This window comes from Coregonus lavaretus (assembly GCF_964263955.1).
Source record: "Coregonus lavaretus genome assembly, contig: HAP1_SCAFFOLD_123, whole genome shotgun sequence".
NCBI classification, from domain to species: domain Eukaryota; kingdom Metazoa; phylum Chordata; class Actinopteri; order Salmoniformes; family Salmonidae; genus Coregonus; species Coregonus lavaretus.
In genome coordinates this window covers 735885-761788 of record NW_028165834.1, presented here as the reverse complement: position 1 = coordinate 761788, position 25904 = coordinate 735885, and the positions used below count along the sequence as shown (strand labels likewise).

At 43.3% G+C, this 25904-nt stretch overlaps 3 protein-coding genes across 8 annotated transcripts; 1 reads left to right on the top strand and 2 right to left on the bottom strand.

Annotated features, from left to right (window-relative positions):
* The first annotated feature begins 565 nt into the window (after nt 1-565).
* Nucleotides 566-6426, top strand: LOC311115441 (transformer-2 protein homolog beta-like). Of its 2 annotated transcripts, none has more exons than XM_084190618.1 (8): nt 566-746; nt 3637-3782; nt 4278-4437; nt 4525-4713; nt 4861-4976; nt 5082-5270; nt 5362-5435; nt 5546-6426. In XM_084190618.1, exons 1-8 carry the CDS (start codon nt 714-716, stop codon nt 5554-5556), a joined length of 918 nt encoding a protein of 305 aa, XP_084046744.1. In that variant the 5' UTR covers nt 566-713; the 3' UTR covers nt 5557-6426. The 2 variants fall into 2 exon arrangements, with proteins under 2 accessions (XP_084046744.1, XP_084046745.1); XM_084190619.1 differs by having other exon boundaries at nt 588-746; nt 2714-3782.
* Nucleotides 6427-10723: 4297 nt separating this feature from the next.
* On the bottom strand, nt 10724-16539 carry LOC311115402 (uncharacterized protein). Of its 3 annotated transcripts, none has more exons than XM_084190579.1 (8): nt 16130-16539; nt 15089-15943; nt 14740-14939; nt 14201-14486; nt 13926-14056; nt 13693-13740; nt 13502-13591; nt 10724-13346 (listed from the first exon to the last, which is right to left on the bottom strand). In XM_084190579.1, the coding sequence occupies exons 2-8, from the start codon at nt 15767-15769 to the stop codon at nt 11492-11494; spliced, it is 3291 nt and encodes a 1096-aa protein (XP_084046705.1). In that variant the 5' UTR covers nt 15770-15943; nt 16130-16539; the 3' UTR covers nt 10724-11491. The 3 variants fall into 3 exon arrangements, with proteins under 3 accessions (XP_084046705.1, XP_084046704.1, XP_084046703.1); XM_084190578.1 differs by having other exon boundaries at nt 15089-15779; XM_084190577.1 differs by lacking the exon at nt 16130-16539 and having other exon boundaries at nt 15089-16031.
* Nucleotides 16540-17136: 597 nt separating this feature from the next.
* Nucleotides 17137-23947, bottom strand: LOC311115416 (sentrin-specific protease 2-like). Of its 3 annotated transcripts, none has more exons than XM_084190595.1 (16): nt 23572-23947; nt 23100-23161; nt 22854-22966; nt 22613-22682; nt 22368-22458; nt 22076-22262; nt 21853-21959; nt 21672-21757; nt 21453-21580; nt 21233-21355; nt 20980-21111; nt 20629-20838; nt 18723-18802; nt 18509-18593; nt 18232-18327; nt 17137-18128 (listed from the first exon to the last, which is right to left on the bottom strand). In XM_084190595.1, exons 1-16 carry the CDS (start codon nt 23721-23723, stop codon nt 18066-18068), a joined length of 1785 nt encoding a protein of 594 aa, XP_084046721.1. In that variant the 5' UTR covers nt 23724-23947; the 3' UTR covers nt 17137-18065. The 3 variants fall into 3 exon arrangements, 2 of the variants coding, with proteins under 2 accessions (XP_084046721.1, XP_084046722.1); XM_084190596.1 differs by having other exon boundaries at nt 21233-21352; XR_014611257.1 differs by lacking the exons at nt 17137-18128; nt 18232-18327; nt 18509-18593; nt 18723-18802 and adding an exon at nt 19159-19282 and having other exon boundaries at nt 19379-20838.
* Between the last annotated feature and the right edge of the window lie 1957 nt (nt 23948-25904).

The window sequence follows — 25904 nt, the reverse complement described above, 5'->3', positions numbered from 1 at the left end:
ATATACAAGATAATGGATATACACGTCTCTCTGCCATGACAATGGGAGTCGTTGTCCACAAAGCGGCACGGCGGTCTGTCTAGCTCCCGTCTTTCTTTGGATTGGTGGAGACATCTCATTATTGTGTAATCCATTTTTTGAAAATTTGATGAGGGTTGTTGACGTCAACCGCCGGTATTCAATGGACAGATATATGCTACAAGCCTCATAACATGAATATGGATAGCCATCTCCGATATAAAGTGTTTTTTCTCAAAGTTGCTGGAATGTCACGTGTCCTACTTATATCAGTACACTCGTAACAACTTAATCATTACCAAACTTATATTCGATCAAATAGACCTCAGGTAACAAATAAGCCATTCATTTTTTTGTTGACCACATTCGACACTCATTGACCTCCATACAAAAACTCCTTGCTTGGTGGGCGAAACAACGAAAAAAACGCCACATGCTGGAGGGAGACCGGTTTTCCGCAAAATTGGGCCACTCTCTTCCAACAGGTGCTTCCTCTCTGGTTTGGACTTTTCATTCTACTCACTGTGGTTGTACATGCGTCACATCCGCTTTTGAAGCGCTCATGCGTCAGTGAATGCGGCGCTAAAGAAAAGGAGGCGAGTAGCAGTGTTTCGCTTCACTTGAGAACATATTATTAGCTAGCTAACTAAATACATTTGTTAATTATCTATCCTTTAAGTTTCTATCAACAAGATATGAGCGACAACGGGAAGGATTTTGGCGAGCGGGTGCGTATAATCAACTACGAACTACCGAAGATCTATTCTTGCTCTAAAATGAGCAGACTCAACGACGCCATTTTCCCTAGACTAGGCGGCTAACGTTAGTTAGCACAACCATGCTGTAGCTAAGAACATTGATTTGCATCGACTGTATGGATTTATTCAGGCAGCCAGTATTAATTTGTACCGTTTATATTTTCAAATGTAATGTCCATTTACCCATTTATGTTAACATTGGCGTCTTTTTATTCAGTATATTTTGCAACTTAAAGCTAGCATATTTGTTAGCCCAATCAGGCCAAGTGGTTTGCAGCTGTTGTAGCTAGTAGTTCACGTCAAGAACATTTAGATTTTACGAGTCTACTGAGACTGCTGGCGAGAAACCTATGCCAATGTACATTTACTAACAATGTAATGATCTCATCATTGCAGGTGAATGTAATCTATAAATAACTAGAACGTTTAACTTCGTCCTCACTTACTGCCGCAGTCTCACTTAGTTAACTACAGATTGTACGCCAGATAATGTGATATAACAAAAAGTGGTGGATAAATGATGGTTCACTCGGGCCGTTTACCACAGGCAAAAATGTCAGTTCTGGTCTACTTAAATGGGTGTCTCCCATAGACACCAATAGACGGGTTGGTTGTTTAGCGACAAAACTGACGCGTGCGCAACTATGGTGTAAAATGTGTCTATCGACATATCTGTAGACAGTTGTTGTAGTGACATCATGAACATCCTATTGTAGTCTGACATCAAACTTGTTGTCATTATGAAAAAGTATAAACACAAAAATGACAGGCTGCATGACATCAGCTGCCTGGTGGTCCAAAAAATCATAACTGCTGTATTTCAACACCAGTAAACCCATCTGTATAAAAATGTATACATTATATTTCAATCTAGCAAACCAGGCAACTATAAGCAACTGTCTAAACAAGGTTTTTGTTAGTTTCTAGCATGTTAGCTAGCTGGCTAGCCAGTTCAAATAATGACCATATCATAGCTGACAATGTCTTTAAATAAAGCACATTTTTATTCATTATTTAGGGTGTACACACATACAATTATTTCATTCAATGTTTATAAAAATATATTAATTCAATAGAGAATTGCATCAATAGTCCAAACCCTATGTTTCTACTATATATCGTTCACAACTTAGACTATTTACTCAGAGAATTTAGCATGATTGGAGTGAATAGAATGCCATTATGGCCATGGTCAATTAACCTGTTCTTGGCGATACTTTTTCCACTGACTCGAGAACGAAGAAAGTATCACAAGAACTGGTTAGTTGAAAAATCTATGGTGGTGGTTTGTATGGGGCTTTTCTCTCATGACCAGTAATGGACACCAATAATCTTGGGTTATATCACATTATCTGGCGTACAGTCTGTAGCTATTCATTAGCCAGTTAGAATGTATCAAGCTCTTCAACATGGCACAACCCATGTAAGAGTACTGTGTCTTTTCTAAAGTTGTTAGTCCTATATGTAGTTGCACTGAAATGATCCTTCTGCAAAAGCATTTTTTTTATATATCACACATTAACAAATGTTATACTGAGTGGGGCATTGAAAGAAGTAACTAACTTACTTTAAACCCTTACTCTTATTTACTATAGCAGTTCTTCAATCTTGGTCCAAGGGCTTGATGAACCAGGTGTGCTAGTACTGGGCTGGAACAAAAGCCTGCACTCCTTGTGTGACCCTCGGGCTAGGATTAAAGAACACCATGATTTTATAACTTTTCTAGTCTTCATTCATCATATTCTGATGTTGTGCATTTCAGAGAAATCAATATATATATATATTTCCTTAACCTTGCTTTGATTTAATGCTTTTCAGGTGAGACAACTTATTTAGTCTGATTTGAGTGTTACGAGCCTGGTTTTTGCACATTTTGACCTCTGTAGCTCTTATAAAAAACCAACACTTTTTATCATCCTTGTCTGTTTTTCGTTAAGGTTGAGTTGGGAAGAAGCAAAAAGGCGGAAGAAGTTTCAGATATGAAGTTTGAAGTTGTTAAAGGGCATATTTGATGAAGCTGATGGTGTTGATGCATGCTAATGTAAAATGAAGCTGGCAGAAGCGAGCGGCCGCGCTGTCCACTGGTAGTGATGTAATGGGAGGAAGGAAGTGGGGGAAGAGGAGAGAAAAATGAAGTCAGAAATGGTGTGAAACGGAAGAAAGAAGAAAAGAAATGGTTGTTTTGAAGTTATGAAGTTAAAGAAGTGATGAAGTTATGAGAAGTGTTCGGGGGTATGGTTAATTCCCTATAGCCTGCTATGTTATTATTACTACAATCCTATTTCTCTCTCCTTCTGTTTTCTAAAGCAGTGTTTCCCAAGCCATCCCTCAAGGATCCCCAGTCATTACACCGGGTTGTTCTATTCCACCACTAGTACACCTGATTCAACAAATTCTCTAGCTCTTTCTCAAATTGAATCAGGTGTACTAAAACGGAAATGTGCAACAGTTGGGGTCCCCCTGAGGGATGGAGTGAGAAACACTTCTTAAGCATGCATGCCAACTGTTCCTCCATCTCAGACACATTACCTAGTCCTCAACACGCAAGGTTAAACTCTGCTACGCTGCCTAGAGTGTAAGAGAACAATCCGCTCATCATAGAACTGTGTTAAGATTAAACTAGATTAACACCTCTACTTTAAGCCTATATGATTTCCTCTGGTCGCCTGTAACAGGCAGATCTAGTTACCACAAATACCTGTCTTTAATGAAATGTTATTTTTTTCTTAAACTACTGGGGCTCAAATATGAGGGGCCTGTAGCAGGTTTGAGCGAGGTTCCTTCTGTACCTCCTCTCTCTCTATCCTGACCGTTTGTGTTTTGATTCTGACCTGTGTTTATGTGTATCTGGCCCGTTCAGGACTCGCGGTCCGCTTCCAGGAGTGTGAGCCCAAGGGGTTCTGGGAAGTCTGCCAGCCGCTCTCCGGCCCATTCCCCAGCCCGCTCCAAAGATGGCTCCAGACACTCCCGGTCTAAGTCCCACTCCCGATCCCGCTCCAAGTCCAGGTAAGAACCCCTACTCCAAGGAGGCTTTGAGTTTTGTGGTGACTCCTTTAGGAGCTGCTGGGTAGTGTAGTGTGTATTTTTGTTCAGGTCCACATAAAGAGCTCGTATTTTTTGTGTGTAATGGGTTTATTCATGTTATTTTTGTTTCTAAACTCTTTAAATCAGGGATCATCCGCTAGATTCTGCCGTGGGCTGATTTTTCTTTCTTGAGCGGATGGTCAGGGGGCCGGAACATAATTACAAATAATTTGTATACATTTCTATACGATCACGTATACCTCTATTATGTGTGGGAATACTTTGGAACAGATTTCCAAAATAAAAATCACTTGGAGCTGATGTGCTGGTGTTTTTACAGTCTTATGTTCAACAATAAAACATTACAATAATAAAAAAACACTTTATTTTTACTTGGGGGGGGCAAATAAAATCAGCCACCAGTTGGTAACCCTGCTTTAAATGTTTTTAACATGTCTTTTATTTTATTTTCCCCAGGTCTCGTTCCCACAGAAGCTCCCGCAGGCATTATTCCCGCTCTCGCTCCCGTTCCCACCGCCGTCGTTCCCGTAGCCGTTCCCGAAGCGGGGAATACCGCCGCCGTCGGAGCCACAGCCACTCCCCCATGTCCAACCGCCGCAGGCACATTGGCAACCGGGTACGTACACACACACCTCTGGAGACGAGACTCTCTTCGGCAAACCCCACACATAACTTCTATCCTTCTCACAATCCTCCTCTATAGGCCAACCCGGACCCTAACTGCTGCCTGGGTGTGTTTGGTCTGAGCCTGTACACCACAGAGAGAGACCTGAGAGATGTGTTCTCCAAGTACGGCCCCCTGGCTGATGTCAGCATCGTCTACGACCAGCAGTCACGACGCTCCCGCGGCTTCGCCTTCGTCTACTTCGAAGTCCGAGAGGACGCCAATGAGGTAGGAATACAGGGAAGGAGGATGGTTATATTGCAGGGGAAGAACAGAGAAGAATCAGAACTTTTGAGTGAGCATGGTGTTGAAGGGGAAATACTCTTCTCTAAACGTCTATTTCCCTCTCCTCCACCCTCCCTTTCTTGGTTTCAGGCTAAGGAGAGAGCTAATGGAATGGAGTTGGATGGACGGAGGATCAGGGTGGATTTCTCCATCACCAAACGACCACACACTCCTACCCCTGGGATATACATGGGACGGCCCACATAGTGAGTGACACTCTCTTAGACTCACAGATCTGGGATGGCCCACGTGATGCACACACGTTCTACATTCAGTGAATCCTCTAACCTCTGACCGTGTGTGTTTTCAAGTGGCGGTGGTGGCGGCAGCAGCAGCGGAGGCGGTGGTGGTGGTGGTGGAGGAGGAAGTGGCGGCCCCAGCTCAAGCTCATCTCGCCGTAGCTCGAGGGATTGCGACCGCGGCGGTGACCGTGGTTACGACAGAGGCTACGACCGCGGCTACGATCGCTATGAAGACCGAGAGTGCTACAGGTCCTACAGGTGAGACACCTGGCCTGGATCTTATAGTTAGTGGTTGCTAAGCAGAACCGTGGCGGTTGGTTGGTGGAGGCTTATTGTGTGTTCTCTCCAGACGCAGGTCTCCGTCCCCGTACTACAGCCGAGGGGCCTACCGGTCTCGCTCACGGTCGCGATCTTACTCCCCACGTAAGTCAACCAGACTTAGCACCGCTTAACATGGTTCACTTCACGGCTAATCTACTAGTGACGCAGCGGTTGGACCTGAATGTCTAAATGTCTCCCTCCTGTCTCCACAGGCCACTACTGAGCAGAGGGAGAAGAGGAACAATATGATACTTTTTGTGGGGTGAATGTAGGACAGGGTTAGGGCCAGGGGGGGTGGATGTGGGGTTAGGGCCAGGGGTGGGGTGGATGGAGGGTGGGGTGGGTGTTGGGTTAGGGCCAGGGGTGGGGTGCATATCTGGGGTAGGGGGAAGTTAGGGAAATGGTAAAGGATGTAATTGTGAACTTGATAAAGTCATATTTTTTGTTTCTTTTAGTAACATTTGTTCAGTGGGTGGATTTCTGTACATGAGCTTCTTTCTGTCAACCTTGCCCGTTGTGTTTAGAGAAGCTGTCGATTTGTTAATCCAGGGTTCTCCCCGGGATTTTTCAAGGTGGTGCTGCTGAGTACAGCGAACACCTGTAACTGCCATTTCCTGCAATCTACAGCAAAATGGCCTTAAATTATAACAAATAAAGTAACAACATATGTCTTTTTTTTACATAGTGGGCAGCGAGTCCACAAGGTGGCGCAGCACTCCTCTTACATTCTTTGGGGAGAACCCTGTTTAATCCATCTGATCTCTATTTTGTATCACCAGGCTCCTTTTTAATGGGTAGATGTGTTGAAGTACAGTGATATTTAGTGCATGATAGGCTCTAGGGGAGAGGGCTCTAGGTAAATCCAGATCTAGGATCTGATTACCTTACCCCCAAACCTAACCTTAACCATTAGGTTGATTTAAAAAAAATAACTCACCCTTTATCAGTGGTTAGGGGTAACTTCTTCCTGCTGTATGTTGGGAAGAAGAGCCAAGAGCTAGAAGCTCTACCCTAGTTCAGTGCTGTGTGTATGGGTGTACCTTGATTTTAAGTCTGCAGTATTCCAAGCAATAATAAAACTGCATATTTTCAAGTTTTTTGTCCGTCAATACTTTTTTCATGTCTCCTGTACTTTGTGTGTGGCAAACTGTTGCACATTCAGTGAAAAATATGTAAGGCTATAGGAATTAGTAAACCTCTTACTACAGAGAAAGGTCTTGTTACAAACATAAACAAAAGGCTAAGATAAATGTTTAGAATGATGGCACTATATTTATGGCCCACACATCCACAGGACCCCAGCAAAGGAAAAAGGGAGTTATTGAGATCATATATTATTATTTTTATTCAAGAATGACCATGTTTGCATTGCATCCCATTATTATAAAAAGTGGTATGACAGGCAGTTAACCCCCAACAACAACTGCTCCCCGGACGTCGATTTAAGGCAGCCACCCGCACCTCTGATTCAGAGGGGTTGGGTTAAATGCTGAAGACACATTTTGGTTGAATGCATTCAGATGTGCAACTGACTAGATATCACCTTCCTCGAGGAAGAGCTGCCGTTGTTCCAATGTAATTGGTTGGATGAAAGTTTTCTCAATGGGTGCTTACAGTGACTGGGTCCAAGATGTCTAAACTACTTAAACAGCAATGGTGGAGTTTTAAGATCTAATCGCTGTACAGATGTGGGTTCTTAATTTGATCACCCTGTTGCAGGAAATTTAAAACTTGGTGTATTTGAGGTTTAAAAAGGCTTCTGAAGTTTGTAATTTACACTTTGAAATTTCAGACTTGATTTTCCCTTATGAAAAATCTATCAACCCCTACCAAAATGTCCATTAATTATAATCCATATAATTCACATTTCCTGTTGCTGCTGGATTATTTTCCTGCTGTAGCAAACTGGCTAACATTTAAATCCTACATCTGTACTGACAGGGCCATTTAGGGTATGCCACTTGAGTGCAAATTCAGGCAAGAACCGAGCTGCCCCCAGATGCAAAATGTGTACACCCAGAATCAGGTTGCCATGCAGCAGGTTACTGGTTCAAATCACGTTGGCGATTTCTTCCTAACAATCAGTGGGCAAAGCTTAGTGACTGGTGTACAGATGAGTGAAATCAAGAAACGCCTTAGTGGAAGTAGGTTGAAGGTGGATGGAGGACATACGCCTTTCCATGTGGTAGGTCCCTGGTTCAAATCCTGGTGGGGAGGGTGTTCTAAGGCCTGGATTCAATTCATAGTGCAGCACACTGGACAGCCAACAATGCAGCTTTTACAGGCATTTCCCCCAATATTTGCATATATTGCATTCAGTGTAAACACAGCACACGTCTAATCAATCATAAAATACCTTAAAGTCAACTTCGACTAGTTGCTCTATAGCACTCATTTGGATTGAACCCCTGCCATTATAGAGCAGCACATTAGAACAGACTTTTAGGTAATTTACGCTTGACCCAACATGGGCAGTGTTTACCCTGAATGCAATCTCCGCAAACAGCAGGAAAAATGCCTGTAAAAGGTGCATTGTTGGCTGTCCTGTGTGCTGCTCTTCTGTGTAACACGCCTTGGATTGAATCCCGGCCGATCTGTTTTCTAGCACAACTATCAGTGGGATGGAGCTCAGCCTCATTGCATTTTGGTGCACCAGTGCATTCTGTGTGGGACGACATACGTTGGATTTATCGAACGTATGCTGTATGCGTAGACTGCTTGACAGAAATAGTATCAGAAGGTGAATTTGCGTAAAAACACAGTTGGTGTGATCGAGGTGTTAGAGCAACAGGTGACGCCTCGATCAGACCGACAGCATCATTGCATTAATGCTGCTTAATAAAATCTGCAGTCAAACATTTTTACTGAATGTGTGCAACATAAATTCACAATTCACCTTTTGCTACTATTTCTGTCAAGTCTATGCATACAATTTGATGCTTACGTTGGATATACACCACACAGAACGCACTGCTGAAAACACAGCATTCCATTTGAAATGAATGTACTTCTGCTGTACCAAAACCCAATGAAGCTGTTGGACTGATCGAGGCGATCACACCGACATCGTCTTGTGCAAAATGGTGTGCAGCGTCATCTGGATGTGTGCAACAAAAGTTCAACATTCAGCTTCTGCTACCATTTCTGTCAAGCTTCCACGCATACAATTTTTATTTAACCAGGTAAACCAGTTGAGAACAAGTTCTCATTTACAACTGCGACCTGGCCAAGATAAAGCAAAGCAGTGCGATAAAAAAACAACAACACAGAGTTACATATGGGGTAAACAAAACAAAGTCAAAAATACAACAGAAAATATATATACAGTGTGTGCAAATGTAGCAAGTTATGGAGGTAAGGCAATAAATAGGCCATAGTGCAAAATAATTAAAATTTAGTATTAACACTGGAATGATAGATGTGCAAGAGATTATGTGCAAATAGAGATACTGGGGTGCAAATGAGCAAAATAAATAACAATATGGGGATGAGGTAGTTGGGTGGGCTAATTTCAGATGGGCTGTGTACAGGTGCAGTGATAGGTAAGGTGCTCTGACAACTGATGCTTAAAGTTAGTGAGGGAGATAAGAGTCTCCAGCTTCAGAGATTGGCTGAGGTGCCACTACTAGTGGTAGTAGCAAAATGCTTGTTGAAATTCTCGATTATTGTAGATTTATCGGTGGTGATAGTGTTTCCTAGCCTCAGTGCAGTGGGCAGCTGGGAGGAGGTGCTCTTATTCTCCATCGACTTTACAGTGTCCCAAAACGTTTTGGTGTTAGTGCTACAGGATGCACATTTCTGTTTGAAAAAGCTAGCCTTTGCTTTCCTAACTGCTTGTGTATATTGGTTCCTAACTTCCCTGAAAAGTTGCATATCGCGGGGGCTGTTCGATGCTAATGCAGTACGCCACAGGATGTTTTTGTGCTGGTCAAGAGCAGTCAAGTCTGAGGAGAACCAGGGGCTATATCTGTTCTTAGTTCTTAATTTATTGAATGGGGCATGCTTATTTAAGATTGAGAGGAAAGCACTTTTAAAGAACAACCAGGCATCCTCTACTGGAGATCAATATCCATCCAGGATACCTGGGCCAGGTCAATTAGGAAGGCCTGCTCGCTAAAGTGTTTTAGGGAGCGTTTGACAGTGATGAGGGGTGGTCGTTTGACCGCGGACCCGTTACGGACGCAGGCAATAAGGCAGTGATCGCTGAGATCCTGGTTGAAGACAGCGGAGGTGTATTTAGAGGGTAAGTTAGTCAGGATGATATCTATGAGGGTGCCCATGTTTACGGATTTAGGGTTGTACCTGGTAGGTTCCTTGATAATTTGTGTGAGATTGAGGGCATCTAGTTTGGATTGTAGGATGACCGGGGTGTTAAGCATATCCCAGTTTAGGTCACCAAGCAGTATGAACTCTGAAGATAGATGGGGGGCAATCAATTCACATATGGTGTCCAGGGCACAGCTGGGGGCTGAGGGGGGTCTGTAGCAAGCAGCAACAGTGAGAGACTTATTTTTAGAAGTAGGAGCTCAAACTGTTTGGCACAGACCTGGATAGTATGATAGAGCTCTGCAGGCTATCTCTACAGTAGATTGCAACTTCACCCCCTTTGGCAGTTCTATCTAGATGGAAAATGTTGTAGTTGGGAATGGAAATCTCTGAATTTTTGGTGGCCTTCCTAAGCCAGGATTCAGACACTGCTAGAACATCAGGGTTGGCGGAGTGTGCTAACGCAGTGAATAACTCAAATTTAGGAAGGAGTACAATGATGCATACGTTCGATAAATCCAACATATGCACCACACAGAATGCTGAAAGGCAAACGCCACGTTCCATTGGAAATGAATGCACTTCTGGTGTAACGAAACGCATGATGCTGTAGGTGTGATCGAGGCCGAGAGTCAAATATTAGAAAAGCCTTTTACACTTAGATCACACCGACAGCGTTTTTGCGCAAAATGGTACACAGCATCATCTGGATATGTGTGCAAGAAAAGTTCAACATTCACCTTCTGGATTTCAACTTTTGTTTCCCAACCTTACCCAATCTACTAACATTCTAAATGAGTAACCGACTGAACAGCTTTAAATATGTGAAAAAACTAAGGTTGTCCCTACCCCTGATGGCGCAGTGGACTAGCTACTGGGATATGGACCAGGTCACTGGTTCATGTTTTTCTAGTTTCAAATATGTTTTATGAAGCACTGTTATCCATGTATACAATTAAACTTTATTCTGTGAGCTACGTTTTTACATAAGACAACAGTAATATACACAAAATTATCACAAGTATTACCACAGGATATTATTGCAAGAGTTGAAATGTTTAAACAAAATGTATACAGCAAAACGGTATGAAAGGAAAAACCCTGAGTCAATAAAAACGCCGTAGTTGTTTTCTAACTATTTATTTTCTAGTTGAAAGATTAGTGGGCAAATCTGTTTTGCTTTACACTCTTTGTTTTTAGTCAAATGACATTCGTAAGTGTAATGAAAACAAATACCCTGAAATTAGCATGGATACTAAGACATTTACATCATTTAGCAGACGCTCTTATCCAGAGCGACTTACAAAGAGTGCAGGAATTCCCTTTGTACAAAACATACATTTTTAATACATTGTCAACAACCACAAAAGTACAGTCAAAACAACTAAATACAAAATGGGATAAGATTAACAAATCCACTAAATCCACAGTGGACACAATGACAAAAACACAAAAGAAGGTTGCTGGGATTATGTACATATCAAATGAACAAGGTGGAGAAGACAATTGTCAGCGTTTTTCAGTAAGATCTTTGAGAAACACAATGGAGAAGAAAGTGGCGTTCTAACACATTCTCAAGTTAAAATTCATTTCATTCACATACGTGAGGAATTCATTTATATAAAGAGCATTTATATAAACCATTTTCTTTATTTACTAAATAAAAAAAGCAACATATGGATGACCATCTCTACCTCATACAAATGCAAAGACAAAGGCCTGGTACATACAACTACATTAAAACGGTAATCCAGAAGAAGACAGGGGCAGACTATTCCCCACCCCTCCATTCCCCTCTGGTTAGGGTTATACCCTTTGACTAAATTTTTTTTCCTTCTGAGACGTCATGTTGTGAAGTTTGTTATATTGAGAAGTAACACGCATCTACCTATCTAGCCATTCTCTTCAGCAGATTTAATATCTAATGGAGTACATTTAGCAGCTACTTCAGCCAGACACTCCAGGCCTTTCCGGGTTGGACTACAGATGTCTGCTGCTATCCTCCTGTTAACAACTATTCTCACTCGCTTGGGTTGTTTGTTTGTGTAGCTTATTTCAGGTGTTGCAGCAGGTTCAGGGTCCTGGTTTGTCTGGTGTACTTGAGGCACTGAAACAGAATCTTTGTTTGCCCTCATCCTAGTGTCAACTATTCTTATTACCCGGGTCTGAAAGTCACTCATTTTGTACATTTTAGCAAGTTCCATGTCTGTGCAGCTTATTTTGGGCACGGAAGCGGTTTCCTTATGTGTGTTGGTTACTTGAATGTGTTCCTTTATCTTTTCCATTATCTGAGACGTTTGAGCAAGTTCTGCATTTGTTTCTTTTCCTTTAGGCCTTTGAACGGGTTCTTTGTCAGTCGTTTTTGGCGTTGAAGTGATGTTCCTGCCTAACTTACCAGGTTCCATGTCCGTGCAGCTTACTTGGGGCATTTGAACGAGTCCCTCCATTGACCTCCCTCTCGGTCTTTGAACAGGTTCAAAGTTTTCCTCACTAACTTGAACAGGTTGATTGTTCATCTCATGTATTTGGGGCATTTCAGCAGCACTACAGCTTTCCATTCTATTGACAATAATTTTTATTTCCCGGGTAAGAGCAGGTTCTTTGCCGGTGTTGTTTATTTTGGGCATTGAAGGGGTTTCCTTGCTTGTGTTGCTTACTTGAGCAAGTTCTTTCCTTGGCCTGCCTCTTTTGCGCTTTGGAATTAATTCCATTTGAGCTAGTTCTTCAGGTGTCTTTGCAGGTTCTTTCTTTGTCCGATTTACTTTACGCTTTCCAGTGAGTCTTTTTGGCTCAGCAGGTTCCTTATTTATTTCACGTCCTTCGACACGTTGCTGATTTGGTTTACTAACTTGAGGCATTGAACCGGTGTGTAAGTCGGTTTCTTGGGACTTTTCAATTGGTCCCTTCCTTGTCCTCCCTCTTTTAGATGTTACAGCAAGTTTCATGTGTGTGTCCATTTTTTGAAGCGTTTCGGAGGGTTCCTTGTTCGTTTTGGTTATTTTGGCCATTTTAGTTTGTTCTTGGTCTGTGCCGGATACTTGGGTAACTCGTCTGGGTCTCTTCCTTGATCTCATACTTCCGAGCATTAAAGTGGTGTCCACGTTTACCTCACTTAGCGGAATTGGTTCCATGCAAGTGTCGGTTAATTGTGGAATTTGAACGAATCCCTTCTTTGGCCTCCCATTCTTGGCCTGTACAACATACTCAGCAAGTTTCATGTCTGTATTGCTTACTTGAATGGGTTTGTTTTGTGTGTCAGTTACTTGGAGCGTTTGGACAGGTTTCTTCCTTGGACTTCTGAGCTTGTGAGCAGGTTCCAAGTGTGTGTCGGTTATTTGGGGAGTTTGAGTGTGTTCTATGTTTGTTTTGCTTACTTGAGCAAGTTCCTTCCTTGGCCTGCCTCTTTTGGGCATTTTCATTAGTTCCATGTTTGTCTCGCTCATTACGGACATTTGAGCAAGTTCTACATTTGTCTCATTGATATGAGCACGGTACTTGTTTGAATCGCTGAGTTGAACGGGTTCCATGTGTGTGTTGTCTACTTGAGACATTTGAATGACTTCTATGTTTGCCTCACTTACTTGAGAAGTCTCCATGTCTGAATGGTGAGCGCCTGTTGCGTTTATTACTTGAGGCGATTGAGCAGGTATCTTTTTCGTCATAGTCCTTCTCTTGGGGTTTTGAGCAGGTTTTTCCTTTGCCTCCCTTTTGTCCTCACTGTTCTTCGTCCATCGACTCAATGTAGGTCTGTGAAGGCATGAGAGGGACAGGAAGACATTAGTAGGTTATAGCCTTGAGATAAGAGCAAATGGTTGAAGTGAAAACCTGTATACACAGGTCCTCAACCCAAATTTCAGATTGATTACTAAAGGTCCATAGAGGATCACATCTCTATAACTTACTTTTGGACTTTGTGGTAGCCATGTTCTTTGATCAGATTCTGGTACTCCCGGGAGATAAGCCTCTGAGTCGGGCCTTGGAAGTCGTCTTTCCTGCATTGGACACAAGAGGGCAAAGGTCAGGGGGCACAAGGAGAGAGGGATCATCATCAAACACAAACGCACACACATCAAAAACACAGACTCTCACTCACCTGGAGCGAGATCGGGAGTCAGGTCTGGAACTCAGATCGGACCAGGACCTGAGTGCACATAGATGGAGGAGATAAATAGATGAGAATCTCAAAATTAGCTCCAGTTAATCCCACCTTTCTGTGCGAGGTAGTTTTATGGATAGACTTTGTGGTAACCAAAATAGTAGCTACGGACTGCTAATTTTGAGCAACTACACTACTAGAAACCCCTCCCTCCAGGAAATGGTTCTTACCTGTCTATGGAGTGTGCTGGGGAGTGGGATTGGTCCGAGAACCAGTTCAGAGAGCGGGTTGGGGTGGAACTGGAATACTCTTCAGAACAACTCAGAGTCTGATTCTCATCCTCAGATCGACAAAAGGAGTCCTGCAGGGACCACAAATGAATTAGAACCACACCAGAACAAACCAAGGGGTAATTCTTTTCAAAGCTCATTTAATACACAGACACCAAGAGACATACAAATGTAAACAAACAGAATACTTTTTCTCCTGAGGGAGTAGAACTTACCTCAGGCTCCTCCACCACCACCACCCCCTCTGTGCGGTCCTCCTGAGGTGGATCAAAGCCGGTTGTCAGGCTCTCTGCGTGTCTCCTGGTGGAGGCCGCACTGGGACACAGCCCCAGGGCATTGAGGGCTTTTAACACGCTGAGAGGACAGCCCTGTTTCCAGAACTCGACCCCCAGTGAGGCCTGGATGAAGTTACACTTCTGCATGGAGGTGTAGAGGACGATGGCCAGGATAAGCCCCGCCCTCTGGCTGACCACATCCCCTGCCTCCTCTTCTGTCCTCGGGCTTCAGAAGATATCAACGGAGAACATGTTATAACCAATTTATGCTTTCATGAACACAGAGGGCAAGTCATTAATAATGAACAGCAGTCACATAATTCAGCCCTGTGGAACACAGGTACAAAACAGAACTTAAAATGGGAAAAATAAAATAAAAGTTGGGTAACTTATGACCCCCACACAATATAAATGTTTTGATCATCTGGAAAAGTGCCTACAATCAATTACTTTTAATTGATCATCTCTTGTTCTCTCACCGTTTCGTTTTCCTCGCTCCCATCATAACCTGTGTCCTGATGGTGTTGGGTTTGGGGAACATGGCCCTAAGACAGGCCAGGGTCATAGGGGCCTTTTCATCCCCCCACGCTAGAACCGCGTCCCAGGAAAACCCACTCACACTCGCCTCAGTCAGCGGCTGACGCAATGGCCCACGTTGGTCCTTCATCAATACCTTACTCTGGTAAATCAGACAGACGGACACATACATTTCCTTGTCAAACACATTTATCTTCAACAACGATACACTCACACCTGATTAGCCATAAACTGCCGGTAGCCTATAAACAAATACATTCTTCAAATGAATTATGTTAAAAGAACAATTACCTCCTGGGCGATGACCTCGGCGAGGAAAAGGGTCATGGCTTCTCTAGCTTTGGTCTTCATCAGGGACCTGAAGGCCTTCAGGTGCTGGTGGCTGTGCATGTAATACAGGGCCTTGGCATGGGGGCCGAATCCATAGCTCTGCTTAGTCTTGGAGACAGGGAGCTTCTTCTTCTTGGGCCTTATACCTTCTTCAATGGGGAACGGAGACAGGAGTGTGGAGTGTGTTGTAGATCGAGGCGCCTTCGGACAGCTTTTTGTTTTCCGCTCTCCAGTGGAGAACAGAGAACTGATCTGATTTGAAGTATGACTTGATAACGTTGAGGAATTTACTTGATTTGATGGTGTTGAAGAGGAGTGTGTGGTTGGGGCTGTAGGCGTTTGAGGTCGTGTGATGGTCGTTGAATGGGATTCTGGGGAACGAGAAGTCATGGTGGTCCATTTCTCCCCGTCCCACTGACGAACTGGCCTCCGTTTTTTTTTTTTTGAAGCAATGCACTCTTCTTTGGATAATGAGGATGGGTTGGTTATAATTGGAGTTTGATTGGATAATGTTGTGGAATCAATCTGATTTGGAGTTTGGTTTGATAATGGTGTAGATGAGCTTGGTATTTCGGCCCTAGTCTTTCGTGGTCTGCCAACTTTTGGTTGGTGTTCGGTTGTCCAAAGCTTCCCATTCTGCATGGTTTTCCTTCTGAGCACGCCAAGACAGATCAAGCAGAGGAAGGAAGAGTCATCAGGAGTGATGTCAAAGACTAGCCGGAAGGTTTTGGGGCTGGTCAGCGTTGTGACCTTCCTCCTGTTGTACCCCTTGGGCCCCCTCACAAACCTCACCCCACAAATGCAACACCTATCTGACTGAGACATTGTGGGGATACACAAAAGCAGGTTAAAAAAATGTATTTTTTAAAGAGCTGATGGTTGTTAATCGAAGACTGTTACCCTATTAATAAAACGCACATTGCAATTGTTAAACATACAATTCTCCTGTGGGGAGCAGATAAAATGAATGTAGCTATGGTTTGAGAAACAAAAGCAACATACCAGACTCACAGCAGAACCTTCCAGTGGGACGCTTACTACCAGAAAAAGCCCCGGTGCAAGTACATTTCTCACATTAATCGACCGTGATTTTCAAAAACATTAAACGGGGAACGCAGTGGTTAAAAATACATATTTCCTTGGCTAATTGATGAAAATATCGTAAAGGGAGAAATATTATAACATTTTCACTTCCCGTCAGCTACATGCGAAATATTGCAAACAAACTACCACAGAAGAACAACGAATTTGCACTAGAGATCACACAAATACTGTAATGTAAAATGACCGCCTTTTGTAAGGTATATCAAAGATAAAGGCAAATACATTACATTTCAAACTACTTTAGGTAGGATAACTTGAAAGTAATATACTGTAGATGTCGGTCAGGTTTGGATGGTCCTTTTTTGTGCAGTCACGCATGCGCGGGGCTTCTCCTTCCTGCCAAAGAAATGGTTGACTAGACGCCAAAATTCACAATACTGCCACCTGCAGGTTTGGAGTATAATGGAACATAGCTCTGGTTTACATATTCCATAAACAAAATACATTTGACAGTGACTAGTCAATAACAGGAGCGGGTCCATTTCTTTCCTTCTGACCTTTATTACGTACAAAAATATGACCGAGGTTGTCAGCACGGCTCTATGCACACATGAATAATAGCTGCAGAAATACACGCAACGTAATAAGCAGTGTAATGACCAGGGCATAAGCGGTACTAGCCTGGTCCCAGATCTGTACGCGCTTTAGCCAACTCAGCTTCCTTTGCCATCCCATACATGTTAGCTACAGGCTTACCGTCACACTGAACACTACAGGGGTGTGAGCTAAAGCACATACAGCTTTATGGCCAAGGGCCTATTGGAACTGGAACCCTATTCCCTATATAGTGCACCACTTTGAGTCATAGGGAGCAATTTCGGAGGCAGACCCAAGCTAAAGCAGTACAGACTCATTGGCAATTCTTCTCTACATGCCTTTAACGAAAACACTCATACAATCCAATAGAACTGTTATAAAGTTTATGGCAAAAACATCTACATTGATGCCTTTAATGCTGGATTAAATAAAAATACATCCCATAAAGAAAAGCCTTCCGCATCAAATAAATAAACTATTGTTACACATTTAGGATTTAAATTATTTGTCCATATCTGTTGGTGGTGGTGGTGAGGGATTAAGATGGGGCCCTGCTCTGCTTGAGATGGCGCACCTCACACACCGGTCTCTCTTCCAGTCCAGCCAAAATGAAAGCAGCTAAACTCACCTTCGCACCCCAAGACGTTTCAGTCAAAAAATAACTATTTACATAAATATAGTACACACACATGCAGCCTTCTTATGTCTGCCTTCTCCTCAATGATGAGTCAACCATCAATTAAGACATTCAATAACATTCATAACATATGCCTCAGTTCTCACTCAACTTTCTACTAATCATAAAAATAAAGTACCTAATATAGACATCATATATACACAACAAACATTAACAAAACACTCTGGTTTCACACAGAAAGCTTGTTTTAAGTTTAAGTTAGCATCAACGACAGCAGGGATTTTCAAGTGTGTACCTGATTCCCCATCTAGTGTTATCTAGAAGTATGAAAGACAGACTCCCTCTGTAGTCCAAGGCACTTCAATACAAAACCATCCCTTTGTAACGTCTATGCTTCGGAGAGCACCCACCCTGTCTTCACTATAAGGACTGCACTTCTACCCACTGCCAGAGGGTAAGAGGTCATTCTGTGGTCCATAGCATTGGTCCTTTAAGTCATCTTTTTTATTGCTTTTGTGCTTCTAGCTGTTCGCTGTAGTTGTCCTTCATGTTGTAGTTTGGAGGCTGTGTAGTAGTCGTGACTGTTGTAGTTGCTTGTTATCACTTCTGTTGTAATGGTTGTTTTGCAGTTGCGTAGCTGTCATTTATTTTTGTGTAGTCCTACAGAAGCCTCTGGTTGAGAATCTCCCAGATCATCAGCTTCCTGAACAGGGACATGTGACACTGAGGAGAGATAGTGAGTGAGAGACATCAGTGTTTGAGTGAAAAAGCGAGATTGTATGAGTTTACCCCGAGTGAGTATGATAGCCTGCGAAGGCCTATGTACCTGTCGGAAGTTGAGAGGCCGCCCCTGGGCGATGTAGTCGGCATATTTACAGGCAAACACTCCACAGTCACTGCCATTCTTCTGCTGAGGGATCTCCTACACACACACACACACACACACACACAAAGCAAGAAGACACCATGAGGGATCCTGGTCAAAATCATTTCACTAGAGAACGGATGCTATTTCTGACAGCCATAAGCGCACTCTGTATGAGTTCAAGATAAAATAAGAACAACAAAGATGATTCATCTGTATTTCTGTCTGGGTAATTTACGCTGGCCCTCAAGCTGCCCACTGTCCACTTGCACACGTCCAGATCTTGGTCCTTCCTGGCCTTGTGCTCCTCACTCAGGTACAGCCTGGACAGGGTTGGACCAACCAAATACATGTAACAGGATTACAGAACGAAATGACAAAAAAATATGGTCATCAGATTACAGGTACTTTTGTCAAACCAAATGATTACTGGGAGGGGACTGAGGACTCACAGTAAGAGGCTGCAGATGTCATCATGTCTCTGTCCCATAGAGTCATAGGACCTCACGGTCCTGGAGTTAAAGTTTATCACCTAGAGAGGGAGTGGCAGAGAGAAATAAACTAAGTCCACAGGTATCTACAAATGACCACAGAGAAGTACCAGTAGACTTTCTAAAACAGTGGTCACCAACCTTTGAGTCAAGATCACTTTGAGTCAAAATGCAAGCCGAGATCTACCGCTCAGATTCTTTTAAAAACATAACTTAAAAAACATAAGCCTATGCAACACGAACCACTTAAAAACAGTTCTGTAGCAATGAGGGTTGTGCAGTAGGCTATAGGCCCAATATATTATCACTGCATATTGGCTATGCTTGAATTGCCCTGCCAATGTCCTTCTCAGAAGACTTTTCAATTGTATTTAAACATTTTTTTATTTAATTTTACTCTTTTGTTCTTCCCAATTTCATGATATCCAATTGGTAGTTACAGTCTTGTCTCATCGCTGCAACTCCCCCACGGACACGGGAGAGGCGGAGGTCGAGAACCACGCGTCCTCCGAAATACGACCCTGCCAAGCCATATTTAAACATGTCAGGTATATGATCACACTGGTAATAGATAATGTGTTACATTACGTGAGGCACAGTGAGTGAGAATAACTAACTTTTTTTTAATGGACTGATGGCCTGCATCTGATGGTCAGTCTGAGTGGAGGGAAGGAGCAGCGGTGAGGCTGCCTCTCACCCGACTCACTGTCCCTCCGCTGAGAAAAGGGGACTTCCAGCTGATGGCAAAACTCAAGTCGCACTGCATTATTTCTGCCTTGTGCACAAAATCATGTTGTTACTCCTATGACCAGAGAAAGTGAAATATTCCTTGATATTAAAAAAGACAAGTCGCTAATAATAACGTAAGCTTATCGGAACACTTTGCTATACTCATTCATTGCAGCTGCAGTGCTGGTTGTACCGTGAGTGGAAGTAGGCAGAATACAACATTGCCACAAAAAGCTCTTTACTCGACTAGCTTTTACAAAGCACGTTTTGTGCTCTTGTAGGAAGCAAATCACTCCCCCATTGCTGACTACAAATGATCTATAACTGAGCTAATAACTCACTAACTAGCAAAGGATATGAACAAATGTGCACACGTGGTTACATGCAGCTCTCGCTCAGTTCCAAAACAAGCGCATCTACTCACGACCTCTCATGCAGTAAACACAGTCCAGTTCAAAGTGAATGGCACAGATCCATATATGGCAATGGTCTATTTGCATATAGGCCTACTGCAGCGCTGATTGGTTATGCCACAACAGTCTGTGTAGAGTATGGGCTGAGTCGTGCGTGTCAATGCAATAGAATCCTACTATGACGCATTTTGCCTACAACAAAATCACACTTGCAGAGTTAGTTTTGCATACTAATAAGTCTTGCATAGTTTGTTTTGTTTCGGTATGTTGCATTGAAAGTGGCTAGTACTGCATTGATTCGATCACAATTTCTACAGTAAAGGGAAACGTTGATAGTGTTAACTCTAGAAAGTAGAGTGAAGTTCAATCTCGTGCTTTTCTGCGCATGCCGATATTTCAGCGTGCAGCTTAGAGGGAACCTATAGGTGCACTTGATTTGCTCTCTGGGCCTGCCGGGTAGGCAGAGTTCTACCTTAAGACACATTAAATGGCTCAAAATGGGAACACTTAGCCTTCCTAGCGCTAGGGCTGCCGAATTAAGTGCACCTACCACCAACAGCCTAAACTAAAATAATATATATTTAACCGTAAGGCTTTATCGTTTGTTTTTTTACAGCAATGTTTGGTGATCGACTAGGAATGCCTTGGAGATTGACCAGTCGATCGACTGGTTGGTGGTCACTGTTCTAATGTGAATGAAGCCCCGTCAATCTGGGGCGATTTACAGCCAGTGACCAGTGGACTCCCAGGTGCAGCGGAACCAGGATGACGTCATACTGGAAGAGGTCCACAGCTTTGGTCCATCGCTTCACGGCGGTGTGCCCCCCTCCACCGTGTAGTTTGGGGAAGAAGAAAGTACTGAAGGAGTAGACCTTCAGCCCTCGCCCTTCACTACTGCTACGAGCCATCACTAGGGACAGGTAGAAGTTAATCACCTGAGAGAGAGAGAGAGAGACAGAGAGGGAAAGTTTTTTGTTAAACTCACACACATCTTTCACTCTCTCACGCAGGCACACACTCCCTCACTAACTCACACACCAACAACCTCAAACTTAACAGCCAACAACCATACACACCTCATCGTTGAGCCAGCTCCCCTCCTGTAGTGAAGCCAGGTCTCTCTGTGTGATGCATAGCTTGAAGGCTGAGCTCAGGACCAGGTTAGGATCCCTATGGGACAGGGCACGACTCACCTCCACAGCCATCTCCTACACACACAGTTCGAAATAAACAATGAAAACAGACCCATATAATACCTACACTCATATGTCAACGCCTAGATCTCTTACACTACACAGACATAGCGTTATAGGCAAAAATAACACTCACCTTGGTGAACCTGGGGAGCTCCTCAGTGCTGTTGCGTCTGTCAGTGTGTGTTGGTGTCTCTCTGTCCACCAGGTTGAGTCTTGCTGCTACCTCTGCAGAGAGATCCAGCTCTGGCTGCTTCTGCTGGAGGGAGAAAGACTTTATAACAACCTTATGACGCTTCATAGCAGTTTTATGACTATTCATTGCACACTTACTACAGTTCATAAATGTGTCCTACCGTTGCATTGATGGCAGGTTGTGTGTCCACAGCTGCGCTGAGAGGCTTACTGAGACATAACTCTCCTCTCCTGTCTCTAGTCTGTTTGGCTGAGGATACATCTCTCCACATATACACACTGGGGTTGGCTGCAGATAGGAGAAGGAGAATACATTAGCCTAGGTCAACAGCATCCAATACATGAGAAGGGGGGTGAGAGAGGCTGTGATAGTAGTCTACCTCTGAGGGGTCCTGTCTTTGGGGTCACAGACTCATAGGTTCTTCCCAAAATGGCCGCCCTATGTCCATTCTGTGTGAGTGTTGCGCTGTGAGGAAGCGAGGAAAACAGAGGTTCGTAAAAGCTAGCTAACAGAACCACTGGAATTTAAATTATAACCACAGACTCTCCATCACCACTCACCCCTGGGGTTTGGTGCGGGTGAAGGGCAGTGGCTGGCTCTTGCTGTATTTCTCTGACACCATCTCCAGTAGCCGTCTGTAGTGCTCCTTATCACTCTCCTTCAGAGCCTGGAAACAGAACACACAGAACACCTGACTACTACTGACATACCTGGCGTGGCATTTAATAAAAACCAGGATCAATCACAGGGTTGATTTTAATTTCAAACTCATTCTTAACTCACCTCCTCCACTGCCAAGCACTGTCTGTGGCTGCGGTTAGGGGCGGGCAGGGGTAGTTCTGAGCTGGGGGTTCCTGTCCCAACACCCACCCCCAGGGTAGGCCGACTGGGCAGCAGCTGGAGGGAGTGCCTCTGGGGCTTGTCTCCGTCTCTTCCTCTGTCTGGGTTCCCTGGACCCAGCACCGAGCCACTGAGGACACAAAGTTTACAGGAGGAACATTCCACATTTGTATAACCTTTGTATTAAATCCCCAGAACTGAAAGTATGCAGTAGACAACAGAAGAGGAGACCTACGTGTGTTTCCTCACCAGAGGAGGAGAGGCTCCGTGGAGGAGGCCCAGCCCCCCTCTCTCCCTCTCACTCCGTCCGCCTACTGTCGGTTTCTCTGGAGATATGGAAAGAGGGACAAAAAAGTTGAAGTAACTACTTCACCTGTCCCCTCTGCTGTTACACAGATATTATATACCATGATGTTGTAATGTACAACACAGCTGTCCTCCTTCCTTATCGATCAAACAATCAGAGCCCTCGTTACTCACCCATTTTCCAATCAGAGCTGCTCATCCATGAGGTGTGGAGTTCATCTATTCCCATCAGTCCCACGGGGCCCTACATTTGTCATAATAGGAGTGATTTAGGACATAGTCAGATGTGAATATTGTGCAGCTATTGCACAAACATTTTAATGTTTGTGTACTGGTATGGGTCTCTCAGTCAGAGCAGTGGTTTATGAATGTGTTGTGTACGGTACTAGAATTCATCACTGGTACACATTCATACCTGGCTTGTTGTGTACCTTCTGTTCTTCTCACTGGCAGGAGACAGTGGGTTCCTCAGTCTCAGCAGTCCAGCCACCCCTGCTACAGTCTTCTTCACAAAACTAACAATTATGTCTATGACAATGAGAGAGAGTACAGTACACACAGTCAGTTCAAGTTCAAAGCTGACTAGTTAGCTAACGTTAGTTACAATGACAATTACTGATAAGAACAGTGGCTAAAAATGATTGGTAATAAGTTACCATACCTCTTCTCTGTCTCTTGATCGCCACTGGTTCACTCTGGCTAACATTTTCTGAAACATGAACGCTGTAACAGAATGTAAACACGTTTAGTCAACAACAACGAACATTAATTACCTAACAGTAACTAACCAGGTAGTAAAGTTACATTTGTTCGCAAGTTAGCTACAGTTAGTTTGTTATATTGATTCATTTCTACAGTACCTTGCTATTTGATTCGGAAATAGTTAGCTAACGTCTGGTAAGAGGCACGAGGAAAAAGTTACCTAGCCTTGTTTATTTTTGAAGCAAGCAGCTAACACCAACTGGAATGAATGACTAAGAATTAGCTAGCTAGCTAGGAGTGACACGTTAGTTGTTAGCTAGTTGACTGGCTAGCGTTTGCCAGCTAGCTAACTGACGCGTTGCATAAACAACTACACAGAGCACACTAGCACCAAAGACAGAACATGTGCTAGCACCAAGCCAGTCACCGACCTCTGGTAGTTCCTTTTGGTCGGCCTGGCGTTGCTATCCCGCCGTTGCGAGTCTATCTCCCCGCCAACGTTCAAACCAGGCCAACCGGAATGTTTTTGCCCGGTTTTAGGCTCGAAGAGCGACGATAGTCCGTCAACTACCCATCCGTACATCACAGACAGATACGAGAGAATGGAAACTTCCTCGTACGGTCGGGCCAGGACTATCCGCGGTTTAAAATATAAGCTCCGTGGGCACGAAAGTTCTACCTGCGCCACAACACCATTCACTTTCTTCTAGCTAGCACAATTAGCCTAGCATTTAGCTTCGTGTTGAAATGAGTGACGTGAATGTACACAAACGTGAAGACTGTCAGCGCACGTAGGGGGAAAACATCAGTGACTTCCTCGTACCGTATACTTGGATATGCTAATCTTATGCCGCGTTCCCGAAATAGTCGCAACTAGGAAACTCGTAAATGTATGACTTGCTAACTAGTTGACAGCGGCACGTGTATAACTACAACCAGTTAGCAAGTCCGACATTTCCGAGTTTCTTAGTTCCGACTAGCATTTAAACGCTTTGGATACTGTGGCGTGTAAAAACATTTCAGGCGATTTTTCTCGGTCTGCACGGGTTCAGTTTTCCATATCATGGGTGTTGTGTGATGATGTTTTCGTTGGATTGTCAAACAAATCATTTAAAAAAGTAGGCTACATGCGCAGTTCGATCCGCCATAATAATTCCATAATAATGTATTTTGCTGATACTCGTATAGCCTATTTTCGCCCCTAATTTAGACAAGTTTCTGCTTATAATTTCCGACATTTGGTACGCCATGTTATAATTTCAAACGTTTGATGTGGCCATTTGTTTGTCAACTATAGTTACACATGCAGCTGGGTCAATATCACCATAAGGTGCCTTTGAGACTTCCCCATTTCCCCCCCAAAAAGCTGAGATTTTCCATTGAACTTCATATTCATTGTATTAAGTATATGTTATGCTGTTAGAAATGCATATTGGTCAAGCTCCCACACTTTTTATAAATTAACTGCAAGCAGACAATTTACATGCAAACAGCAAAATATGTCCACCCTGTCATGGACAATTTCAAAGCAGAATAAATACATTGTAATTACATAGTGATTATAAAACATACATTTTCAGAAAACTATTTAGTCACTTTCTCAACAATATATTTTAGTTTATGGGAAAAGTATTTGGATAATAATGAAATTATGGCAAACTATTTGTTTCTCTATAAAATCTGCGAGAGTTGCACTTTATTTTCTAAATAAAATCTAACAAAAAAGATATCTGGTCAAACTTTCAAACAATACTATTTGGCCCTCATTTGTTTATAAAGGAATCACACATAATTTGTTTATTTTCATAGAACATGAAAATAACAGGGTGGACAGTGACATGACAGGGTGGACCCTGGGCATGACAGGGTGGACACATTGTGAAATGTCATTGAATGGCCTCATAAATGCAAGGAACAATGCAAGAAAATGATGTAAAAAATGCCTTTTCCCATGTAGGGGGAAATTACAAGTTGAACAGTCTGTTTTTGATCCACTCTACCTGCATGCAGCCACTGAATAAAGATGCCCAAAATGAGACATTAATGTGGCCTTCTAGCGTTAAACTCTGTACATCATTCTGCACGGTGAAAGTCAAACATTCAACTGTAGAACAAGAAGAAAAATGTTTTTTAAGTGGAGAACAGTTGATTTGAAAAAACAGAATATTACAGAAAGATCACTTGGACGCATCTCCAAACAGTCTCTCCCTTTCTGCAGAGACATGGCTCAGTTCTGCAGTTGCTGTTCCACATACTTCCATGCAGACACTTCAATCTGTACAGAGCGCTTGTTCAGAGCCTGTGGTTCTGGTATTAGGCAAAGTACCTGCCAGTCATGGTACCAACAGATGTCGTCCCGAAGACTTGGCCATTTGAACTTGTTTATGCCATGGCGTTGCATACACTTAACTTTCACACTGTGCCCTTCTGCATCCATGATGATACCTGGGTATGCTTCATTGTCATAATTAACGACGCACCACTCTCCAATGTGCTTTACCTCAATGATTTCTGGTCTCCTAGGATTATCTGGTGTCTTTCCACATGCTGGGGACTTGTCAGATGAAACAGGAACATTAGCTAGAGTGACCTCTTGAAGGTTAAAGCAGGGGCAGTCCAAAACACCTTCCTCCCTTTTACACAGACATGAAATGTCTCTGTATTTCATTTGGCCGGGTGTCAGACTGATAGCTTGGTGGATTCTCATAGTGCCTTTTATGGCAGCTATTGCAGGTACCTCAGGCTTTGATTCAATATCCCTCTC